The 19,487-nt window shown below is 64.9% G+C and overlaps 1 protein-coding gene and 1 long non-coding RNA gene across 6 annotated transcripts in view; both read left to right on the top strand.

The window, feature by feature from the left end:
- The window catches only part of AHDC1 (AT-hook DNA binding motif containing 1), a 53,167-nt gene extending 37,963 nt beyond the window's left edge, over nucleotides 1-15,204 (top strand). For all 5 annotated transcript variants that reach the window (XM_072917842.1, XM_030290438.4, XM_032752640.3 and 2 more), the window contains 5 exons: nucleotides 4,995-5,157; nucleotides 6,078-6,118; nucleotides 6,519-11,573; nucleotides 11,685-12,260; nucleotides 13,773-15,204. In XM_072917842.1, coding sequence (XP_072773943.1) covers nucleotides 6,596-11,530 — 4,935 coding nt within the window. In that variant the 5' untranslated portion in view covers nucleotides 4,995-5,157; nucleotides 6,078-6,118; nucleotides 6,519-6,595 and the 3' untranslated portion in view covers nucleotides 11,531-11,573; nucleotides 11,685-12,260; nucleotides 13,773-15,204. The remainder of the gene's footprint in view (nucleotides 1-4,994; nucleotides 5,158-6,077; nucleotides 6,119-6,518; nucleotides 11,574-11,684; nucleotides 12,261-13,772) is intronic.
- Nucleotides 15,205-16,189: 985 nt separating this feature from the next.
- On the top strand, nucleotides 16,190-16,781 carry LOC140680464 (uncharacterized). Its single transcript, XR_012051785.1, has 2 exons — nucleotides 16,190-16,567; nucleotides 16,658-16,781. It is a non-coding gene; the product is annotated as an uncharacterized lncRNA (long non-coding RNA).
- The last annotated feature ends 2,706 nt before the right edge of the window (nucleotides 16,782-19,487 follow it).

Below are 19,487 nucleotides of genomic sequence, written 5' to 3'. Positions count from 1 at the left end.
AGCCCCCGGTACCCCGAGGGAACCGGGCTGGTGCATCCCGTGTCCTCCCGAGGGCAGGGGAGGGGGCCCGGGGGCTGCTCGCCTCCCGCGCCGGCTCGACGGGGCGGGGGAACAAAGCTGGCACCGAGGGAAGAGCTAAATTTAGCCCGTTTCCCTGCTAGCTCCGAACCGCGGCGCTGGGCTCCAGCCGGCCGAGGTGCCACCAGCGCTGCGGTCCATCTGCCGAGCCGCCCCCCAGCCCTCCCGAGCCCCCCCAAGCCAGGGAAGGGGGTCAGACCCCTCCACCGAGGGAGTTGCGGGATGCATCCGTGCGGGGCGATGCATCCCCCAACTCCCCAGCATCCGGGGGGCAGCGGGGTACCCACCTTTGAGGGTCCTTGCAGCAGGGAAGGAGCTCCTGACCGGCGGGATGATTGCTGGGCGAGATGGTCGCCGGAGGGGGATCGGTTGTTGTGGGGAGATGGTCTTGGAGGGGTAATAGTCAGTGTCGTTAAGGAGAGATGGTCCTTGCAGGGGAGACGATTTCTTGTGGGGAGATGATCATTGCAGGGGAAATGGTTGTGGCAGCAGAGATGGTCCTTGTGGGGAAGATGGTGCTTGAAGGCAACGTGGTTCTTGCAGGGGAGAGCCACTGCAGGTGAGGTGGCTGTTCAGGGGAGACGGTTTCGTGCAGGGAGGATGATCCTTGCATGGAAGGTGGTCATTTCAGGATAGATCATTCCTCCTGAGGGAGAAGGTCCTTGCAGGGGAGATGGTTTCTCCTGAGGGAGATGGTCCTTGCAGGGGAGATGGTTTCTCCTGAGGGAGATGGTCCTTGCTGGGGAGATGGTTTCTCCTGTGGGAGATGGTCCTTGCAGGAGAGATGGTTTCTCCTGAGGGAGATGGTCCTTGCAGGGGAGATGGTTTCTCCTGAGGGAGATGGTCCTTGCAGGGGAGATGGTTTCGGGCAGCAGCAGCAGTAGGAACCTGACCAGGCCTCTCCAGCCCTGCCCGCCTCAAGGGCACCATGCCACGTTCTGGTCCTGGGGGCTGAACCTGTCAAGGGTCTCACTGGCTCCAGGACCCCCAGGCCTGGAGGATGCCACCAGCCAGGCGGGGTGGGCTCCAGGAGACCCCAGGGGCTGTGGCACATCCAGAGCCAGGCCCAGGAGAAGGGCTATGTGCCCTGACTCAGCACTGCCCCCAGCAGCATGGGGGTGTCCCTGGGGTCCCTGTGGCCAGGACCAGGGGGATTGCAGGGAAATGAACCCCCCAGCCACCTTCCTGCAGCTCTGGGTTATGAGGGCATGTCAAGACCTTTGGCACCCCTTGTTTATAGCCCAGTGGTCCCAGGCCCTCCTCCCAGTGCCAGGGTGGGTCTGATGTGACACCCGGGATGATGTGAGCGGGCAGAACCCGGGGATGTTTCCCCACATGCCAGCCAGTCCCTCCTGGCACTGCAGCATCCCCGCGGTGCATTGGAGGGACAGGTCCCCTCACCAGCCCCCTGCTTGGGGGGCTCCCCAAAAAACCTCTCCTAGCCCCACAAAGGGAACTGGCGGCCAAGCAGCTCGCTTGGACCCGTTACCTAAGATGAAACCCAGGCGCCATCTGCTCCATCTCCTAATTAAGAGCATGGCAGAGGAGTCAGGGCAGCGGGAGGACGTGGTGACGGCAGGGGGGATGTGACTGCGGGGTTCCAGCCGTGGGGTGACAACTGAAGGGAGGGTCAGGGCTGCCGGCAGGCACTGCGTGCCCCAGCACCCCTCTGTGCCCACCCTTCTGCGCCCCCAGCGCCTGCCCTGCTCCCAGGCACAGGGTGGGGGGTCCCCAGGGTGGGTGGGTGCTCTGGGAGCTGCCAGCAGCACCCAGAGAGGACCCCAAACCCCCCTGGCGCTGAGGAGTGCCCCACTCCGGAGGAGGGCAGGGTGCTGGCAGGGGATGAGGTGTGGTGAGGAGGAGGAGGGAGCAGGACCCGCGTGCTTTGGGGTCTGTGATGCTGAATTAGAGGGGGTGTGGAGGTCGGTGTGGAGGGGGTGAAGGCGGAGGGACCCCCCGCGCGGCTCGGGGAGGAGGTGGCCGGTGGGGCTGGCTGGGGAACACGGAAACCCTCGGCGAGCGCCTGCCAGGAAGCTGTCACTGGAGGGGATTTTCCATTGGTGTCAGCAGGCAGGACGGGCTGGGGGAGCTCGTGGGGTGGGGGCTGGGGGCGCCTGGGAGGGACCGGGGGACACCAGGGACGGGGCGCGGAGGGAAGAAGGTCCCCGATGGCCCAGGGGCGTGGGGGGTCGGTGCGCAGGGCAGTTGCACCCAAGGAAAGCCGGCAGAGTGTCAGAGGGAGAGGCACCGCCACGGCGTCCCCGTGTGCGACACGAGTGGGACAACCCCTGCCACTCGTGCGGGGCGGGAGGGCTCAAGCGGGGCACCCCTGCCCACAGGACACGGGTGACAGCAGGAACCGGACACGGCCCTACGCCCACGTGGGGGGACTTGGGGCCACCCCAAACCTTGGCAGCGCCCCGCGATGCCCGAGGACCCCCGAGGCGGCGGGGCAGAGGGAGGACGGCCCGTTCCCGTTCCCGGCGCTGCCGCCGCGGGCGGCTGGGCACGGTGCCCCGGCGGGGCGGGAGGCGTCGGGCCAGCGTGTCCCCATCTGTGTGGCGGCTGTGTCCCTGCCGCCTGCCTGTCTCCCGGTGGCATCTCCGGCCCCACCCTGACGTCTGGGTGGCCTCGGAGCCGGGCACCAAACCACGTCCGTGTCCTGCGGGGCCATCCCTCCATCCCGCCGGTGCCAAGACGGCCCCTCCGTGCCCGCCCTGTGCCCGTCCTGTGCCAGCGCTATGGGTCGGGGCTGGGTGCCAGCAGCCCGGGCGGGCTTAGGGGGGTTTGGGGGCCCTCAGGCTGCCACCCCACGGCACCCTTTCCAGCAAAGGGGAGCCCTGTCTGGGTGGAGCGGCGAGGTGGGGGGACATCCTGCCGGTTGGACGGGGCTCGGAGCAACCTGGTCTAGTGGAAGGTGTCCCTGCCCGCGGCAGGGGGCTGGAAGGAGATGAGCTTTAAGGTCCCTTCCAACCCAAACCATTCCATGATTCTGATTCCTCTCGCCGCCAACCTCCGTCAAGCCCGAAACCGTTAAACTAATTAAAGCTTTGCAGCAGCAGGATTAAGCCCGGGCAGGGGAGGTGGGAGCCCAGGTAGTCGATTAGTTCACCAGGCGAGGATATTGGATTTCTGCGAGGCGAGTCAGCAGTCTTCGGGGGCTGTTATCTTTGCAGGGCTGCGGGGTCAGGAGGTGGGAAGCGGAGGTGACTGCAATCTCGCCCGCTTCATCCCCCCGCTCTTCATCCTCACCCCCCCGGCCCCGCTGCAGCACCCGGTCTGGCCGGCTCTCCCCGCCCGCGGCGCCCATCTCTATCTCTCCTTCTCCCTCCGTCCCTCCTCGCTTGTGTGGTCTCGACTGGTGTTTTGTAACCAGGGAGGAGAAAAAAAAAAAATTAAAAGAAATTTTTTTTTTTTTAAAGGGGAAAATAAAAAAATAAGGAAAAAGGCCCTACCCCTGGCGAGGAAGCCAGGAATGGCGAGGTCCGGAGAGCCTAATGGGAAACATGTGGCGGCTGCCTGGGGCTGAGCGGGGAGGTGAAAGTGAGCGCGGCGGCGCGGCGAACATCCCGGTGCGCCCCGCAGCCCCCCGCCCCGCAGCCCCCTCCCCACCGCCGCTGCCGGGCTCCACCTGCGCTCCGCACCGCGCTGCCCGCCCGCGGGGGATGGTCGGGGGTGCAGGTGGTCCCCGCCGTGGAGGGTGGTCCGGACGGGGCGAGGGCGGAGCCGCGGCGCACGGAGTGTCCCCCGCGTGTCACACGTGGCCCCCGTGGGAGCGGAGCAGGAGCCGGACACCGGCGGTGCGGGGTAAGAGCCCTGCGGCTCCCGGCGTGGCCGCGGGGATGATCGTGGGCAAAGGCGGACACGCAGAGTGGGCGATGGCGTGTCCAGAGACCCCCACAGCCCGGCGGGGACCCCGCGGCGCCCCGCAGTGTTTGCCGAAGCAGCCGCAGCGCCGTGCGCCACGGACACACGGGCAGAGCTGGGGGTGCCCCCCGAGCCCCCCGAACCTCCCCCGAACCCCGAACCTCCCCGTCGAGCCGCGCGCAGCGTGTGCAGCGGGGACCAGCTCGGCGGCTGCTCTGGAAAACCTCCCGTTTGCTTCCTTCCTGCCTGCCTCCCCTCCGACAGCTCCCTGGGCACACCAGCAGCTCAGCAGAGACGAGACCGGTCTTTCTAGCACATATTTTCCTGCTCCACATAGCCCTTGGTGTAACTTTACACCGAGGTGCCCGCAGCTCCGCGGTGCCAGCGCTGCGCCCAAAGGCTGGCGGGGAGACGGGGAAAGGGGGGGATGCGGATGGACTGACAGGTTTGAATTCTCTTTCCCTGCCTTGTTGATAAGTTGTCACGCTAATCCAGACACCGGGAAGAGCCTGGATCACGCCGAGCGGCTGCGTGTGTGTGTCTGCGGGTGTGTGCTGGGGGAGGGAGCCAACCGGCAGGGATTCACACGCGGTGCTGGGGGGGGAAACAGGCGGGCATGCTGGCACGGGGGGGTTGCGAGGGGCTGAGGGGTTCCACCGTGCACCCCTGTGGGTGCCTCGACCTCCTGCAGGAGAGTGGGTGGCCAGAGTTTCCTGCACACGCGTGTGCAGTTGCACATCCATGTGGATGAGCACACGTGTGCTACTGCCTGGTGGGGAGATGCTTCCCCTCAAATGGGCAGCCCCCCGTTCAAGGCATGGGCACGGTGGGAGGAAAGGGTTGTCCTGCCCCAAAACGTCACCCCAGGCATCCCGTGATGGGGCTAAGGGCACAAGGTGGGTGTCCCCGTGGGCTGTGGCTTCGAGGGGGAGGCGTCAACGGGCGGCACACGATGTGCCCAGCCCAGCGGGCACCCAAGGCGGCCAGGACAAGTGTCACTCCCAGGGGAGGGGGCCGCCGGGCTGATGTCGGGGGTCTCTCTCGAGCAGATGGGAGCTCGGTCGGCTGCCAGCCCCTCGCACTGGAGAACGGTGCCAGCCCGCCAGCCGAGTGGTTCCCGCGTGCCCAGGGCTCCGGCCCCCGCCAGCCCGGCAGCGACGGCGACAGCAGGAGCTTCCGAGTGAACCTGCACTGCAAACACCCCCGGAACAGGTACCCGGGGTCACCCCAAAAACGGCGGCACGCCTTGCTGCCGGTGTTCTGTCCATCCCTGTCTGGGGCATACAGGGCGAGGGGGGATCCCCGGCTCTGTGCAGCCTCCCGGCTCGGGATTTTGGGGTGAACAGAGGGGCTGCAGCCCCTGTGCAGGGGGCACGTGGTGCCCGGCACCCATCCGTGAGCGCCCGAGCCACCCCAACACAACCATCGCTGTACCCCCTTCCCAAGAGGGGAAACTGAGGCAGGCGCCACAGAGGGGCGTCCCGGCGAGGGGAGGGGTGCGGAGCTGTGCGCGGGGTGTCGCGGGTGGGCAGCCGGGGGGATGTGGGGTGGGATGCGGGGGTGGGATGGGGGTGGGGTGTGGGGTGGGATGTGGGGGTGGGATGCTGGGGTGTAATGGGGGTGTAGGATGCTGGGGTGGGATGGGGGGTGGGATGGGGGGTGGGATGGGGGGTGTAATGGGGGGTGGGATGGGGGGTGTAATGGGGGTGTGGGATGCGGGGGTGGGATGGGGGTGGGATGGGGTTGGGATGGGGGGTGGCATGGGGGGTGTAATGGGGGTGGGATGGGGGTGGGATGGGTTTGGGGTGTGCCGGGCACCTCCTCGGGCCGAGACCCCCCCGTCCGGAGCGCGGCTCGCCGGGGACACCTAGCGGCAGCGGCGCCGCAGGACCCCCGCCCCGCGGGGGGAGGGCGGGGGCGTGAATCTGTCCCCTCTGCCCCCCAGATCAGAGGCGGCCTCCCCCTCTTTGCCCACCCCCCCGCGGCCCCGACGCCCGGGTGATGGGCGGCCGTGGGAGCTCGGGAGGATCAGCCCCTGGTACGTCCCGTGGAGGGACTGGCACAGGGGTGGTGAGCACTTGAGTGAGTCCCCCCCTGTGTGGGGCTGACCCCGCACACCCATTCCTTTGCAGAGAGCTCAAGTGCAATAGCAGAAGCAGCAGCAAAGCCGAGGGTAAGTTCCAGCCCTCCCCGCAGACACCCAAACTCTGCCCCTCGTGTGGGGTGGGCAAACCCAGACCCTCACGGGAAGCAGCTACCCCTCTTCACCTGGGTGGGGGCTCTGTGCCGGAGTCTGGCACGAGTGGTCCTGGTGCGGGGAGGGCATCCAGCCCCTGCTCCTGAGCTGGGCAAGGCATCCAGTTCCCCCAAGGCCCCATTTTCCCAGCTGTGAGCAGGGCCGTCACATTCCTGCGGTGCCAGTCGGGTCCCAGCTGGTGACAGGGCAGAGGGAGCAGGGGGATGGATATGGGAACCTCATCCCTGAGAACAGGGGGTTGGAGTGAGGCTCTGCTGGCTGTTTTAGCCCAGCAGCGCCTGTGGAGCCTCACTGTCCCCCTCTCTGCTGCCCACAGGTCCTGGTGTCACCTTCCCTGACCCCCATGTCAGCAACTGCTCGGCCAAGCGGCACGCGGGGGAGGAGGAGGTCAGGATGCGCGTGAAGCCCCCGGGCCCAGTGGTAACGACCAGCGTTGTGCGTGGCTCGCCCAACTACGTTCGAGAGCCCAAATTCTACCCGCCGGGCCACCCGGTGCAGCGGCCCCCCGCCTGCCCGGCCGAGAAGGCGTTATCCTGCAGCGTGCTCAGCTTCCCTGAGGGCTCGTGCCCCGCGCTCGGCCGGGAGCACCAGGCAGGCTCGCTGCTGCACGGAGACCCGGCTGACCGCTGCCAGAGCATCCACGGGGGCACCAAGGCGGCCGAGGACCTGCTGGGCTGTGCCGGGGAGCCCCGGATCCTGGGGGGCAGCGCAGAGGAGGCATCTGCCCGCGATCGGGCGCCCAAAACCTTCCCCAACGCGACGCTGGCCTCGGGCCGCTGCAACGTAGACAGCATCCTCGCCTTGCTCCGGAGCAAGTGCGGCAACGGGCACATCAACCTCCACCCTGTGGTGCAACTCATCGACATCATGAAGGACCTCAACCGCCTCTCTGAGGACCTCAAGAACAGTGGGGTGCACCTGGACTGTGGCAGCCTCCGTGGCGGCGGCGGGGCTCACGAGGACAGCCGCCTCCTGCCCGCTGACCGCGACCTCCAGTACAGCTTCTTCTCCTCACCCTCCCTGGCCAACAGCATCCGCAGCCCCGAGGAGAGGGGAGTGCTCCTCAAATCCGACCCGTCGCGGCATCCCCGGCCCCCAGCACGTGACGGAGAAGCTGAGGGAGGCGGGGGGAGCACCCCACAGCCCCCAGGACACGGCGTGGGTGTGGGGGATGTCTCCAAAGCTCCAGCGGAGGAAGCTGGCTGCTCCCAGCCCGATGCCAGCGATTACTCGGAGCTGGCTGAGGCGGACATCCTGAACGAGCTGGCCTCCCTGGCTTGCCCAGGGACGCAGCTGCTGGAGTCGCAAGCGATGGAGCCGCAGCCCCAGTTGCTGCCAGCCCAAGAGCTGGACTCCCAATCCCGGCTGTTGGATTCCCAGTCCCTGGAGTCCCAGCCCCAGCTGCTTGATTCGCAGAGCCTGGAGCCGCTGCCAGAGTCACTGGAGCTGCAAAACCTGGAGCCGTTGGGGCTGCAGTCGCTGGAGCCGCTCTCTGAGTCGCTGGAGTTGCAGTCGCTGGAGCCTCTGTCCGAGTCGCTGGAGCTGCAGTCCCTGGAGCCACTGGCGGAGCCTCTGGGGCTGCAGACCCTGGAGCCACTGCCTGGAGCGCTGGAGCCCCCGCTGCTGCCCACTGAGCCCTCGCTGCTGGAGCCACAGCCACTGGGAACTGTCTCGGAGCTGCTGGAGGCACAGCCGGGCACCGGGGACCCTCTGCGGCCCCACGGGCTGCAGCCCCGGCTCGGGGGGTGCCCCCTGAGCACCATGGTGAAGCGGGGCCCCTGCGGGGGCCGGGGGGCCGGGCGGTGCGGCGAAGACCACCGCAAGTACGCCCTGCGCCGGACAGATAAGCCAAAGATGCTGTGCCGCAGGAGGAGGGCGGGGCGCGGGCGCCGGGTGGACATTACCCCCGAGAGCCACGTCCTGTCCCCCCTCACCCTGCCCGCTGAGATGCCCCCCGGGCCCGAGGAGCCTGACACCCCGGTGCTCAGCCCCCCACCGCCACCGCCTCCCACCGCGCTGGACCCCGACGAGATGCCCAAAGCCCCCACGGTGGGGAAGAAGAGCAAGTGCCGGGGGGTGAGGAAGATGGTGGTGAAGATGGCCAAGATCCCCGTGTCCCTGGGGAGGAGGAACAAGACCACCTACAAGGTGTCATCGCTCAGCAGCAACTTGAACCTGGAGGGGAAGGAGCTGGCAGCCAGCAGCTCCGTGGAGCCCACGCCGCTGCTCAAGATGAAGAACAACGGGCGCAACGTGGTCGTGGTGTTCCCCCCCGGGGAGATGCCCATTATCCTGAAGCGCAAGCGGGGACGGCCTCCCAAAAACCTGCTGCTGGGCCAAGCCAAGCCCAAGGAGCCCACCCCGGAGGTGAAGAAGAGGAGGAGGAGGAAGCAGAAGCTGGCCTCGCCCCAGCCCTCCTACATTGCTGACACCAATGACAGCAAAGCCGACTACTCGGACGTGTTGGCCAAGCTGGCCTTCCTCAACCGCCAGAGCCAGTGCTCGGGGCGCTGCTCGCCGCCCCGCTGCTGGACGCCCAGCGAGCCCGAGTCCATCCACCAGGCCCCCGACACGCAGAGCATCTCGCACTTCCTGCACCGCGTCCAGGGCTTTCGGCGGCGCGGCGGCAAGGCGGGGGGCTTCGGTGGGCGTGGGGGCAGCCACGCCGCCCGCGCCGCGCGCTGCTCCTTCAGCGACTTCTTCGAGGGCATCGGCAAGAAGAAGAAAGCCCCCGCCGCCCTGCACGCTGACCCCGTGCACCCCCGCAAGCGCGGCCGCCTGGAGCCCGATCCCGTGGGCAAGCCCAAGCGGAAGCGACGGGCGCGCAAGAACGGGGCGCTGTTCCCCGAAACCGGCTCGGGGCAGAGCTTCGGGGACGGCCCCGCCGCAGAGTGGGGCGGGGGCGAGAAGGGCAGCCCCTGGGCCCCCCACCACGGCCACCCCGGCGGCCAGGCCGGACGCAGCGGTGGCTACCAAGGGGCCGAGGCAAGGCCCTTCCACACTGCGGGGCTGGAGTCGGGCTCCTCCGGCCGCGCCGGTTTCTACGCCGGCAGCGCACCGTCCTCGCAGGCGGAGAGCGGCCCGGAGCGGCACAGCCTCTTCACCGGCTACTTCCGCTCCTTGCTGGACTCGGATGACTCCTCCGACCTGCTGGACTTCGCCCTCTCCGCGTCCCGCTCCGAGTCGCGGAAATCGGCGGCCGCCTACACGGCGGCCCCGGCCGCACTGCCAGGCCAGCGGGGCATGGCCGCCTACGCCGCACGCGGTGGCAAAGTGGCGGCGGCCACGCCCGGTGCCGAAGCCGCCTTCCACGGCATGCAGGGCCGCCCGGCCTTCCCGCCCGGCCGCGCCTCGGGCGCCTACGGCGTGACCCAAGGCTCGGCGGAGTGCCGGGGCGCCGAGTCCTTCCCCAAACTGGCCCCGCCATCGGCCGTGTCCCGGTCACCCACGGCCCACCCAGCGGCCAGCGGCACCCCCGGCTACTCCCCGTACGGCAGCTACGGCGGCGCCGGGCAGAGCGTGGCACCCGCCAGCGTGTTCCCACCAGGAAAGCAGTACCCGCCAGCGCAGGACTGCCCCAACAGCAAGGACTGCAGCTTCGCCTACGGCAGCGGCAGCAGCCTCCCGTCCTCGCCCAGCAGCGCCCACAGTGCCGGCTACGCGCCACCGACGGCTGCTCCCAGTTTGCCGCTGGGAAAAGCCGCCTTCTTCAACAGTGCCGAGCAGGGGGGGCAGTTCTCCAGCGCCGCGCACACTCCCCTGCGTTGCGACAGCCGGGCCAGCACCGTCTCGCCCGGCGGCTACATGGTGCCCAAGGGGTCGGCGTCCTTCCAGCCCTCGCCTGAAAACTGCCGGCAGTTCCCCAGCGCCGCGCCGTGGGCCTTCCGGCAGGGCTATGGTGGGCTGGACTGGAGCTCAGAAGCCTTCAGCCAGCTCTACAACCCGGGCTTCGAGTGCCACCTCAATGAACCCAACGTCATCCTGGACATCTCCAACTACACCCCGCAGAAAGCCAAGCAGCAGACGGTCTCCGAGACCTTCTCCGAGTCCTCCTCTGACAGCACCCAGTTCAACCAGCCGGCTGGTTACCGGCGCGCCAACAGCGAGGCGTCCTCCAGCGAGGGTCAGTCCAGCCTCTCCAGCCTGGAGAAGCTGATGATGGACTGGAACGAGGCATCCTCTGCCCCTGGCTACAACTGGAACCAGAGCGTCCTCTTCCAGAGCAACTCTAAGCCCGGTCGAGGCCGACGGAAGAAAGTGGATATGTTCGACACCTCCCACCTGAGTTTCTCCTCCTCTTCCTCTTCTTCCTCCGTGTACCCCTCCAAGAGGAACACGGGACCCCGGCAGCCCCGGGGCTCCCGAGGGGCTTGTGCCTCCAAGAAGGAGAGGGGGACGGGCAAAGCCAAGTTCCCCACCAAGTCACAGGCGGTGAACCCCCTCTTCCAGGACAGCACGGACCTGGGCTTGGACTACTACAGCGGGGACAGCAGCATGTCCCCCCTACCCTCCCAGTCCCGAGGCTTCGGGGTGGGGGAGCGGGACCCCTGTGACTACAGCGGCCCCTACTCCATGAACCCCTCCACCCCCTCGGATGGGACCTTTGTCCAGGGGTTCCAGAGCGACTCCCCCGGTTTGGGGCAGCCGGATTTGGAGAGCAAGCACTTCCCTGCCCTCCCACACCAGCTGGCGGCCCCCGGCCAGCAGACTGTGTTCGAGGCCGGTTTGCAGAAAGCCTTCTCGCCCAACTGCTCCCCGACCTTGGCCTTCAAGGAGGACCTGCGGGCAGGCAGCATGCGAAAGCTGCCCGCCTGCGACTCGCTCAAACACAGCATGCAGGGGGGGGCCCTGCCACACGCCCCACACCTGGCCTGCCGCGACCTCCCCATGCCTCAACCGCACTATGACTCCCCCAGTTGCAAAAATCCCCCGTACTGGTATTCCCCCAACGCCAGCACCCGCAGCCCTTCGTACGACAGCAAGGCGGGGGCTGGCATGCTGGTAGACTTCATGGGCAGGACGGACCCCCCATGTCTGAACCCCCACTTGAGCAGCCCAAGCAGCACCCACCCCTCCAAGGGCGAGAAGGAGCCCTTGGAGATGTCCCGGGCCCACCACCGAGGACCCTACGCTTGTCCCTTGATCAATGACTTGAACATCTCCCCCGTACCGAGAGACTCAATGTTGCAGCTGCAGGACAACTACAGGTACCCCAGTTTTGCACCCCAAGGGCACCCCGTCATGGCCCCCACCCAGAAGAGCGGGTTTTTGGGACCCATGGTAGAGCAACAACACCCTGAGGACACTTTTACGGTCACCTCATTGTAGTGTCTGCTGACGTGCCAACGGGACAACGAGGTTTTGTTACAGGGTAGGTGGGGGAGAAGCTGGGAGTGAGGGTGGCAGAGGGGGACACAGTGGACCCTCAGGGCCCTTCTCATCGTGTTCCCCTCTCTCTCTCCATGTTGTGTTTCTCTTTCAGAGGTAATTTAGCCAGCACTTTTTTCTGGAACACTTTTCAAGTTCTGTATTTAACTGGGATTGGAACCGTTTGTTTGTTTTCTTAAAAAAAAAAAAAAATAAGAAAAAAAAAAAAGAAAGAAAAAACGGAGAAAAAAAGGAGAAAAAAAGATAAAAAAGATAAAAAATAAGTGAAACAAAAGGAGAAAATTAATAATAATGGATGAAGAGAGAAACCCCCCGATTTTCCCCCTCCGCACTCAAACTCGCTCCGCCTGCCAAGCTCCGGCTCTGCTTTCCGGACTGCCGCCCCCCCCGCCCCCAGCAGGACAATCGGACGGACGGACGGACGGACGGACAGAGCGCAGGGGCGCGGGCAGGGAGGGCAGGAGGGGGTCTGGGGGTCAGCGCCGGGTGCCCCCTGCCCCCAGCCCGGCCGGGGACCCCTGGGGAGGCTGTTTGGGGATTCTTTTCTTTTCTCGTCGCTCCCGTCCGCCGCTGCTCCGGCCGCAGGGACAGCGCTGGGTGGGGGTGAAGCCCTGACCCCCCCCGGCCCGGCAGCGTCGCCAGCGGGGCTCGGAGACGCCACCGCCACCAGGTAAGGGCCACCTGGGTCCCCACCCCGCAGCGTGGGCTGTGGGTGCCCCGTGCTCGGGTGGGTGCTCTGACCCAGCTGCACCCACCCTCGGGGTGTGGGGGGTGTCGGGGGGCTGCGGGGCCCGGGGGTGCAGAGCTGGGGGGTGAGGGGTGCCAGATGGGGGGCAGGACCCAGAGCCCCGGTGTGGGGGTGACACAAGGATCAGCAGGACTCAGACTGCAGGGTGGGGTGGGAAGGACCCCAGACTCCCTGGGACCAGCCTGGGGGGAACAGGACCCCAGACCCAGCTGTGTGGGGAACAGGACCCCAGACCCAGCTGTGGGTGCCACAGTGGGGGGGACAGGACCCCAGACCCCTGAGTGTTGGGGTGAGCAGGACCCCAGACCCAGCTGTGGGTGCCACAGTGGGGGGAACAGGACCCCAGACCCAGGTATGGGTGCCACAGTGGGGGGAACAGGACCCCAGACCAAGCTTTGGGTGCCACAGTGGGGGCAACAGGACCCCAGACCCCTGAGTATTGGGGTGAGCAGGACCCCAGACCCAGCTGTGGGTGCCACAGTGGGGGGAACAGGACCCCAAACCCAGCTGTGGGTGCCACAATGGGGGGGACAGGACCCCAGACCCAGGTGTGTGGGGACAGGACCCCAGACCCAGGTGTGAGTGCCACAGTGGGGGGACAGGACCCCAGACCCAGGTGTGGGTGCCACAGTGGGGGGACAGGACCCCAGACCCAGCTGTGGGTGCCACAGTGGGGGGACAGGACCCCAGACCCAGGTGTGGGTGCCACAGTGGGGGGAACAGGACCCCAGACCCAGCTGTGGATGCCACAGTGTGGGGAACAGGACCCCAGCCCCAGCTGTGGGGGACAGGACCACAGACCCAGGTGTGTGAGGGACAGGACCCCAAACCCAGCTTTGGGTGCCACAGTGTGGGGAACAGGACCCCAGACCCAGGTGTGTGAGGGACAGGACCCCAGACCCAGCTGTGGGTGCCACAGTGGGGGGGACAGGACCCCAGACCCAGGTGTGGGTGCCACAGTGTGAGGGACAGGACCCCAGACCAAGCTGTGGGTGCCACAGTGGGGGGGACAGGACCCCAGACCCAGCTGTGGGTGCCACAGTGTGAGGGACAGGACCCCAGCCCCAGGTGTGTGGGGAACAGGACCCCAGACCCAGCTCTGGGTGCCACAGTGGGGGGGACAGGACCCCAGACCCAGCTGTGTGGGGAACAGGACCCCAGACCCAGCTGTGTGTGGGGAACAGGACCCCAGACCCAGCTGTGGGTGCCACAGTGGGGGGGACAGGACCCCAGACCCAGGTGTGGGTGCTACAGTGGGGGGAACAGGACCCCAAACCCAGGTGTGTGGGGAACAGGACCCCAGCCCCAGCTGTGGGTGGTGAACAGGACCCCAGACCCAGCTGTGGGTGCCGGGCCCCAGGTCTGTGGGTGCTGGGTGGGGGTGGGCAGGCACCCCAGGGTGGGACCCTCACTCCTCTCCTCCTCTCCCCCCAGCCACAGCACCCCCAGCCCTGCGCCCCCCGCCCGTCCCGGCCGCCGGAGCGGAGAGGAGAGGAGAGGAAAAGAGAAGAAAAGAGGAGAGGAGGGGGCCACCTCCCTTGGGGACCCCGCCCCGCCGCCCCGCTTCGCCCCCGGCCCCCGCCTCGGCCGTGGCGCCGGCGCCGCGTTCTGTCTCTCCTCCCAGCCAGAAGCAGAGGGACTCTTTAAGTTTTATTTTTTATTTGATTAATTTTCATTTTCTGCACAAAACCAGCAATTGTAAATACTTTTGAAGAAAAGAAGTTAAAAAAAAAAAAATGTTTAAGGATAAAAAAAAAAAAAAATTTAAAAAGCTGAAAAATCACCAAAAAAAAAAAAAAATAGAGAATCATGCACCGGAGGGAGAATCCAAAAATGACGGAGAACAGGCCTAAAGCATCCAAGAGGTGAATATGCAGCAGAAAAGAGCAAAACCCCCCCCAGTATGCACTGAGAAAAAATTTATTTACAGATCGAGCAACAAAAAAAAAAAAAAAAAAAAAAGAAAAAAAGAGAAAAAAGTAACAATAACCTATTTATTGTATATAATGTTTTATTATAAATCGTGTCTTGTATATTGCATTCTGTACATCTGCTGTGGTTTTGTGGTGTGCAACTTCCGCATGGGTTCCTTGGGTTTCCGTTGCCTTTTTTTTAATGATTCAATGATGATTTGAGTTTTATTTTTATTATTATTCTGAAGAACGAAGGCGGGTTTTTGATTTTTTTGTTGGTTTTTTTGGTTGGTTTTTTTTTTTTGGCAGTACACACCCAAAGATCCAAATTTGTATAAAAACAAAAAGGAGTTTAAAAAAAAAAAAAAAAAAAAAAAGAAGACAAAAACTTTAAAAAAAAAAGTTTAAAAAAATAAGAAATAAATCAATCACAGACCCTCTTGGTGGGGAGGGAGTGGGGGGGCTGGGGAAAAGGGGGGTCCCTGTCCCAGGGTCCCCGAGGCGGTGGCGGTGACAAGCTCAGGGTGTGGGTGCGTGTGTGGGTGCCAGGTGGGTTTTGGGGTCCTCTCCTCCCACCAATTCCCTGTGTGTCCCCCCCTCCTCCTCAAGAGTTTGGCAATCTCTGTACAGCTTTGTGGGTTGTGCAAAAAAAGAGAAAACACACACACACACACACACAAAGAGATGAAAACCACCCTGAAATGGATAAAAAAAAGCAAAATTCACAAAAAAATATTAAAAAAAAAGGAGGAAACTACCGAAATTTGGTCAAAATCCCCCCTCCTTCCCCCGCCCCCCCAGCTGCCCTGTGCAGTGCTTGTGCTGCCCTGGCCAGAGGGGCCCCCCTGAGCCCCCCCGGCCCCGCTTTGCCCCTCAAACGGTCTTTTTGTGTTATTTAGGAAGGAATTTTTAATAGGCACTTTTTTTATATTAAAAAGAAACCTATATATTGAGCGATGCCCGCTGCTTTCTTGCTTCTGGTTTTTGGGGGGGGGTCGGAGGGGTGCTGACCCTCCCTGGATTTTGGGGGGCGTGCCAAATGCGGGGGGGCTGCCCCGAAAAAGCGGAATTTTGGTACAATTGGGGTGCGGTGCCAGCCCCGGGTGGGTGGCACTGCGGGCACGGGGACAGTGCCAGGGGCACGGTGGGGACACAGGGATGCAGGCGCTGCCCGGGGATGGATGGACACGCCGGGAAGGAGCAAAGAAAGGAGGAAAAGAAGGAGAAAAGCGATAAAAAACGTCCAGCCTGGGAAGAAGAAGGCGTCAGCGTCCTCCGGGCGAGGAGTGGGGGGTCGGGTGGGGGGCACAGCTGCCTGTGGGGGCTGCAGCACAGGGGTTTGGGGGTTTGGGGGTTTGGGGGTTTGGGGGCTTTAGGGGGTTTGAGGGTTTGGGGGGTTTGGGGGTTTGGGGGCTTTAGGGGGTTTGAGGGTTTGGGGGGTTTGGGGGTTTGGGGGCTTTGGGGGTTTGGGGGTTTGGGGGTTTGGGGGGTTTGGGGTGCTGTGGGGGGTTTGGGGGTTTGGGGTTTTGGGGGTTTGGGGGTTTGGGGGTTTGGGGGTTTGGGGGTTTGGGGGGTTTGGGGGTTTGGGGGTTTGGGGGTTTGGGGGGTTTGGGGGTTTGGGGGCTTTGGGGGTTTGGGGGGTTTGGGGGTTTGGGGGTTTGGGGTTTTGGGGGGTTTGGGGGTTTGGGGGTTTGGGGGGTTTGGGGTGCTGTGGGGGGTTTGGGGGGTTTGGGGGTTTGGGGTGCTGTGGGGAGCAGCCCCCAGTGCCTGCTGATGGATGGGGCAGTGGGGCTGTCGGGGTTGGCAGCGCCACCACAGCCAGAGGTGCTGAAGGGGGTGAGGGGATGCTGAGGGACCCCCTCTTTGCCGGGGGGGGGCTGCTGGTGAGGGTTGCTGCCCCTCCTTCCCACCGTCCTCACAGTGACAGGGCTGGGGGGACACATGGGGTGCCCCCCGATGTTGGGCTCCCACCCTGGCTGGGACCTAAGAGGGGAAAACCGAGGCCCGGGAGCAGGCGGGGGGCCCAGCCACCCCTGGGTGCTGTGCCTGCATCCAGCACCCATCCCAGGGTGCTGAGCCCCCTCTGGCTCCTCCCCGACCCGTCCTGGCAGGTTTTTTGGGAGTCCATGGTCCTTCATTCCCAGCTTGGCTCCAACATGATGCTTCCCACGAGCATCAAATTTACTCCTTCCCACCCCGTTTTTCCTCTCTCCCATTTCAGGTCACAACAAGCAGCACTGAAAGATGATAAAATTCCCCCCCTCGGGAGGTAAATCCCGCCAGGAATCATCACCTGGAACACCAGAGTCTCGCTGGGTATGACTGGCTGCTTGGGCCACAGCTGGATTTCACTTATTTTATTATTTTCTGTCTTTTTTTAAAGCCTCAATTATATCTCTCAAGCAGCATGAGCCAGTCTGGAGCCTGAAAAGCCTTGTGACGGGCTGATGGTTGGGGATTGATCAGCACAGCCCAGCATCGGCCGGGTTTGCTGGGGGAAAGGAGCAAAAAGCTCAACATTTGGGGGGAATGATTGCTTTGCTATGTTTTTATTTATTTAGCATGGCTGTTTGTAAGGTTTTGGGAGCACCCAGGGTGAGTGCAGCACGGCCGGGTGGCTGCAGGGATGCGGGGCGGGCAGGTCCCGGTGCCTGGCTGTGCCTCGGGATGGAAATGATGGTTTTAATTAAGCAGCTCTGCTGGGAGGAGGGTTCTGGCCTCTCAGGACGCTGCAGCTTGAGGCCGGGGATGCTGCAGGACCGCGGGATGAGGGAGGCGGAGGGGTCCAGGCTCCAGCACGGAGCAGAGCACCGGGCACTCCATCCGTGCGGAAAAGGATGTCAGGACGCCCCCAGGGCTGTGCAAAGGCAGCTCTGCCTCCATTCCCACTCTTCCCATCCCCTGGGAAACACGGCAGGAATTTCCCCCTGCCCCGGGTCCATCCCTGGGGCTGGAGGCGGGGAACTGATCCCGGCGGTGGGACCGGGCACACACGTGTTGCACATCCCACCGGGACGCGCCCGGGATGGGATCCCGGTGCCGGTGCCGGTGCCAGGCTCGGTGCCAGGCTCTCGGTGTCCCCCACGCCAGGCAGGGCAGCAGCAGGAGCCGCCCTCGCCCCGCGGGGCTGGAGCTGCCGGCACATTTGGACACCCCCTTCTCCTTCAAATTAATGGCTGTGCCGTGAAGAAAATTGAAGCCATTATTCTTCGCTCGCATCCTTTATACCCACCAACTTCAAGCACTTGACATGCTAATCACAGCTAACGAGGGAGGGAGGCGATTTCCCACGTCAGACCCGCAATCCAGCGGAGCCGGGCGGGGAGCGGCCCCAAACCGCGGCACCTCTGCCCCGGCCCGGCCCTGCCCGGCACCAGCGCCCGGCCGAGGGCCCTGGAGCCCCCTGGAGACCCCTGGAGCCCCCTAGAGACCCCTGGAACCCACTGGAACTCCCTGCAGCCCTCTGCAGCCCCCTGGAACACCCTGGAGCCCCCTGGAACCCCCTGCAGTCCCCCTGGAACCCTCTGGAGCCCCCTGGAACCACTTGGAACCCCCTGAAGCCCCCCTGGAACCCTCTGGAAGCCCCTGCAGCCCCCTGGAACCCCCTGCAGGCCCCCTGGAGACCCCTGCAGCCCCCTGGAACCCCATGGAGCCCCCTGGAACCCGCTGGAGCCCCCTGGAGCCCTCCTGGAGCCCCCTGCAGCCCCTCTGGAGCCCCCTGGAGACCCCTGGAACCCCCTGCAGCCCCCTGGAGCCCACCTGCAGCCCCCCTGGAACTCCCTGCAGCCCCCTGGATCCCCCTGGAACACCCTGGAGCCCCCTGCAGCCCCCCTGGAACCCCCTGCAGGCCCCCTGGAGACCCCTGCAGCCCCCTGGAACCCCCTGGAACCCCCTGGAACCCCCTGCAGCCCCCCAGGGCCGGTGTCACCCCCCAGCCCGGGGCAGCGGCGGTGCCATGGGCAGCGCTCCTGTGCCCCAGCCCGGCCCCTGCGGTGGCAGCGGGGGTGGCAGAGCCCAGCTGGAGCACCAGCCCACCCCTGCTTTTCCCAGGGGAGCGGCCAGGCCCTCGGAAGGGACTTCCCAGCCCTGTGTGCCTGTCCCCCACCACCCTCGGTGCGCCCCAGGGTCCTGCGCCCGCCTGTCCATGCAGGGCTGGATCCATCCCAGCCGCCAGCCGGGCAGAGAGCTCTGGAGTCCATTAACATTCCCCGGAGCCATCTAATCCCCCTCTCTGCCCTGGCTCTGCCTTCACTCGGGTTTTAATCAAGCCCAGCCTGGCGCCTCTCACACAAGGGGGGCGGATGGCACCCAGCTCCCCGCGGGCACATGGGTGCTGCCACCCCGGGGCGGCTGCCAGGGAGGAGGGGGCAGCCAGGGCAGGCTGCTCACAGGGGTCTCCGCTCTCTGGTAATTTTAAAAGGCATTTTGGAGCCAGAGGAGCTGAGCTCAGCAGAGCCAGGGCCAGCAAAGCCAGGGAATAAAAGCACAGGCGGTTGCAGGGTTGTTATTAATATTTGCTGGATGGTGATGGAGGGAGGGCTCGGCACCGGGGGGGAAATGGTGGGCTGGGGTCCCTGGGGAGGGAGGGGATGTGGCAGCTGGATGGGTGGGTGGGTTCCTTCCCAGCACCCCAGTGATGGGTGGGGGTGCAGGATCCATGCCAGCACTCCTGGGGCTCAGCTGGGGCAGGAGATGATGCTCCCCACACCAACACCCCTAAAACAACTCCTGGGGCTCAGCTGGGGCAGGAGATGGTCCTCCCCACACCAACACCCCTAAAGCAACTCCTGGGGCTCAGCTGGGGCGTCGTGGGGGCTGCAGAACCCCCCCAGGTGTCTCCCTGGGGACAGAGAGCGCAGAGGGGACACCCATGGCATTGTCCCTGGGCGGCAGAAGGCGCAGGGGCACCTGTGGTGCCAAGCTGAGCTGAGCTAACCTTCCTGGGGCTGTGCCACCTCCCTGCTGCAAAGGAAGCAGGAGCTGAGAGGGCAGAGCCTCCTTGGGGGTCTCCAATGGGCCCTTTGGCTGAGTTTGGGGCTCTGCAGGGTCGTGGTGGCCTTGCTGAGAGGGAAGGAACCAGCAGTGGTGCTGGATGCTCCCAGGATGGCAGTGGGGCTGGATGGGGGTCTGGGGATGTTGGGAGAGGGAGCACAGGGCAGCAGATGGAGTTTTGGGGGGCAAGGTGAGAGCAAATGTTTGTTTTTCTGGGGGCCCTGGGTGTGAGTTATCAGCAGCG

Source organism: Taeniopygia guttata, chromosome 23, assembly GCF_048771995.1.
Source record: "Taeniopygia guttata chromosome 23, bTaeGut7.mat, whole genome shotgun sequence".
In the NCBI taxonomy this organism is placed as follows: domain Eukaryota; kingdom Metazoa; phylum Chordata; class Aves; order Passeriformes; family Estrildidae; genus Taeniopygia; species Taeniopygia guttata.
Note: the sequence above shows the minus strand (reverse complement) of the source record. Positions and strands in the feature narration are given on the sequence as shown.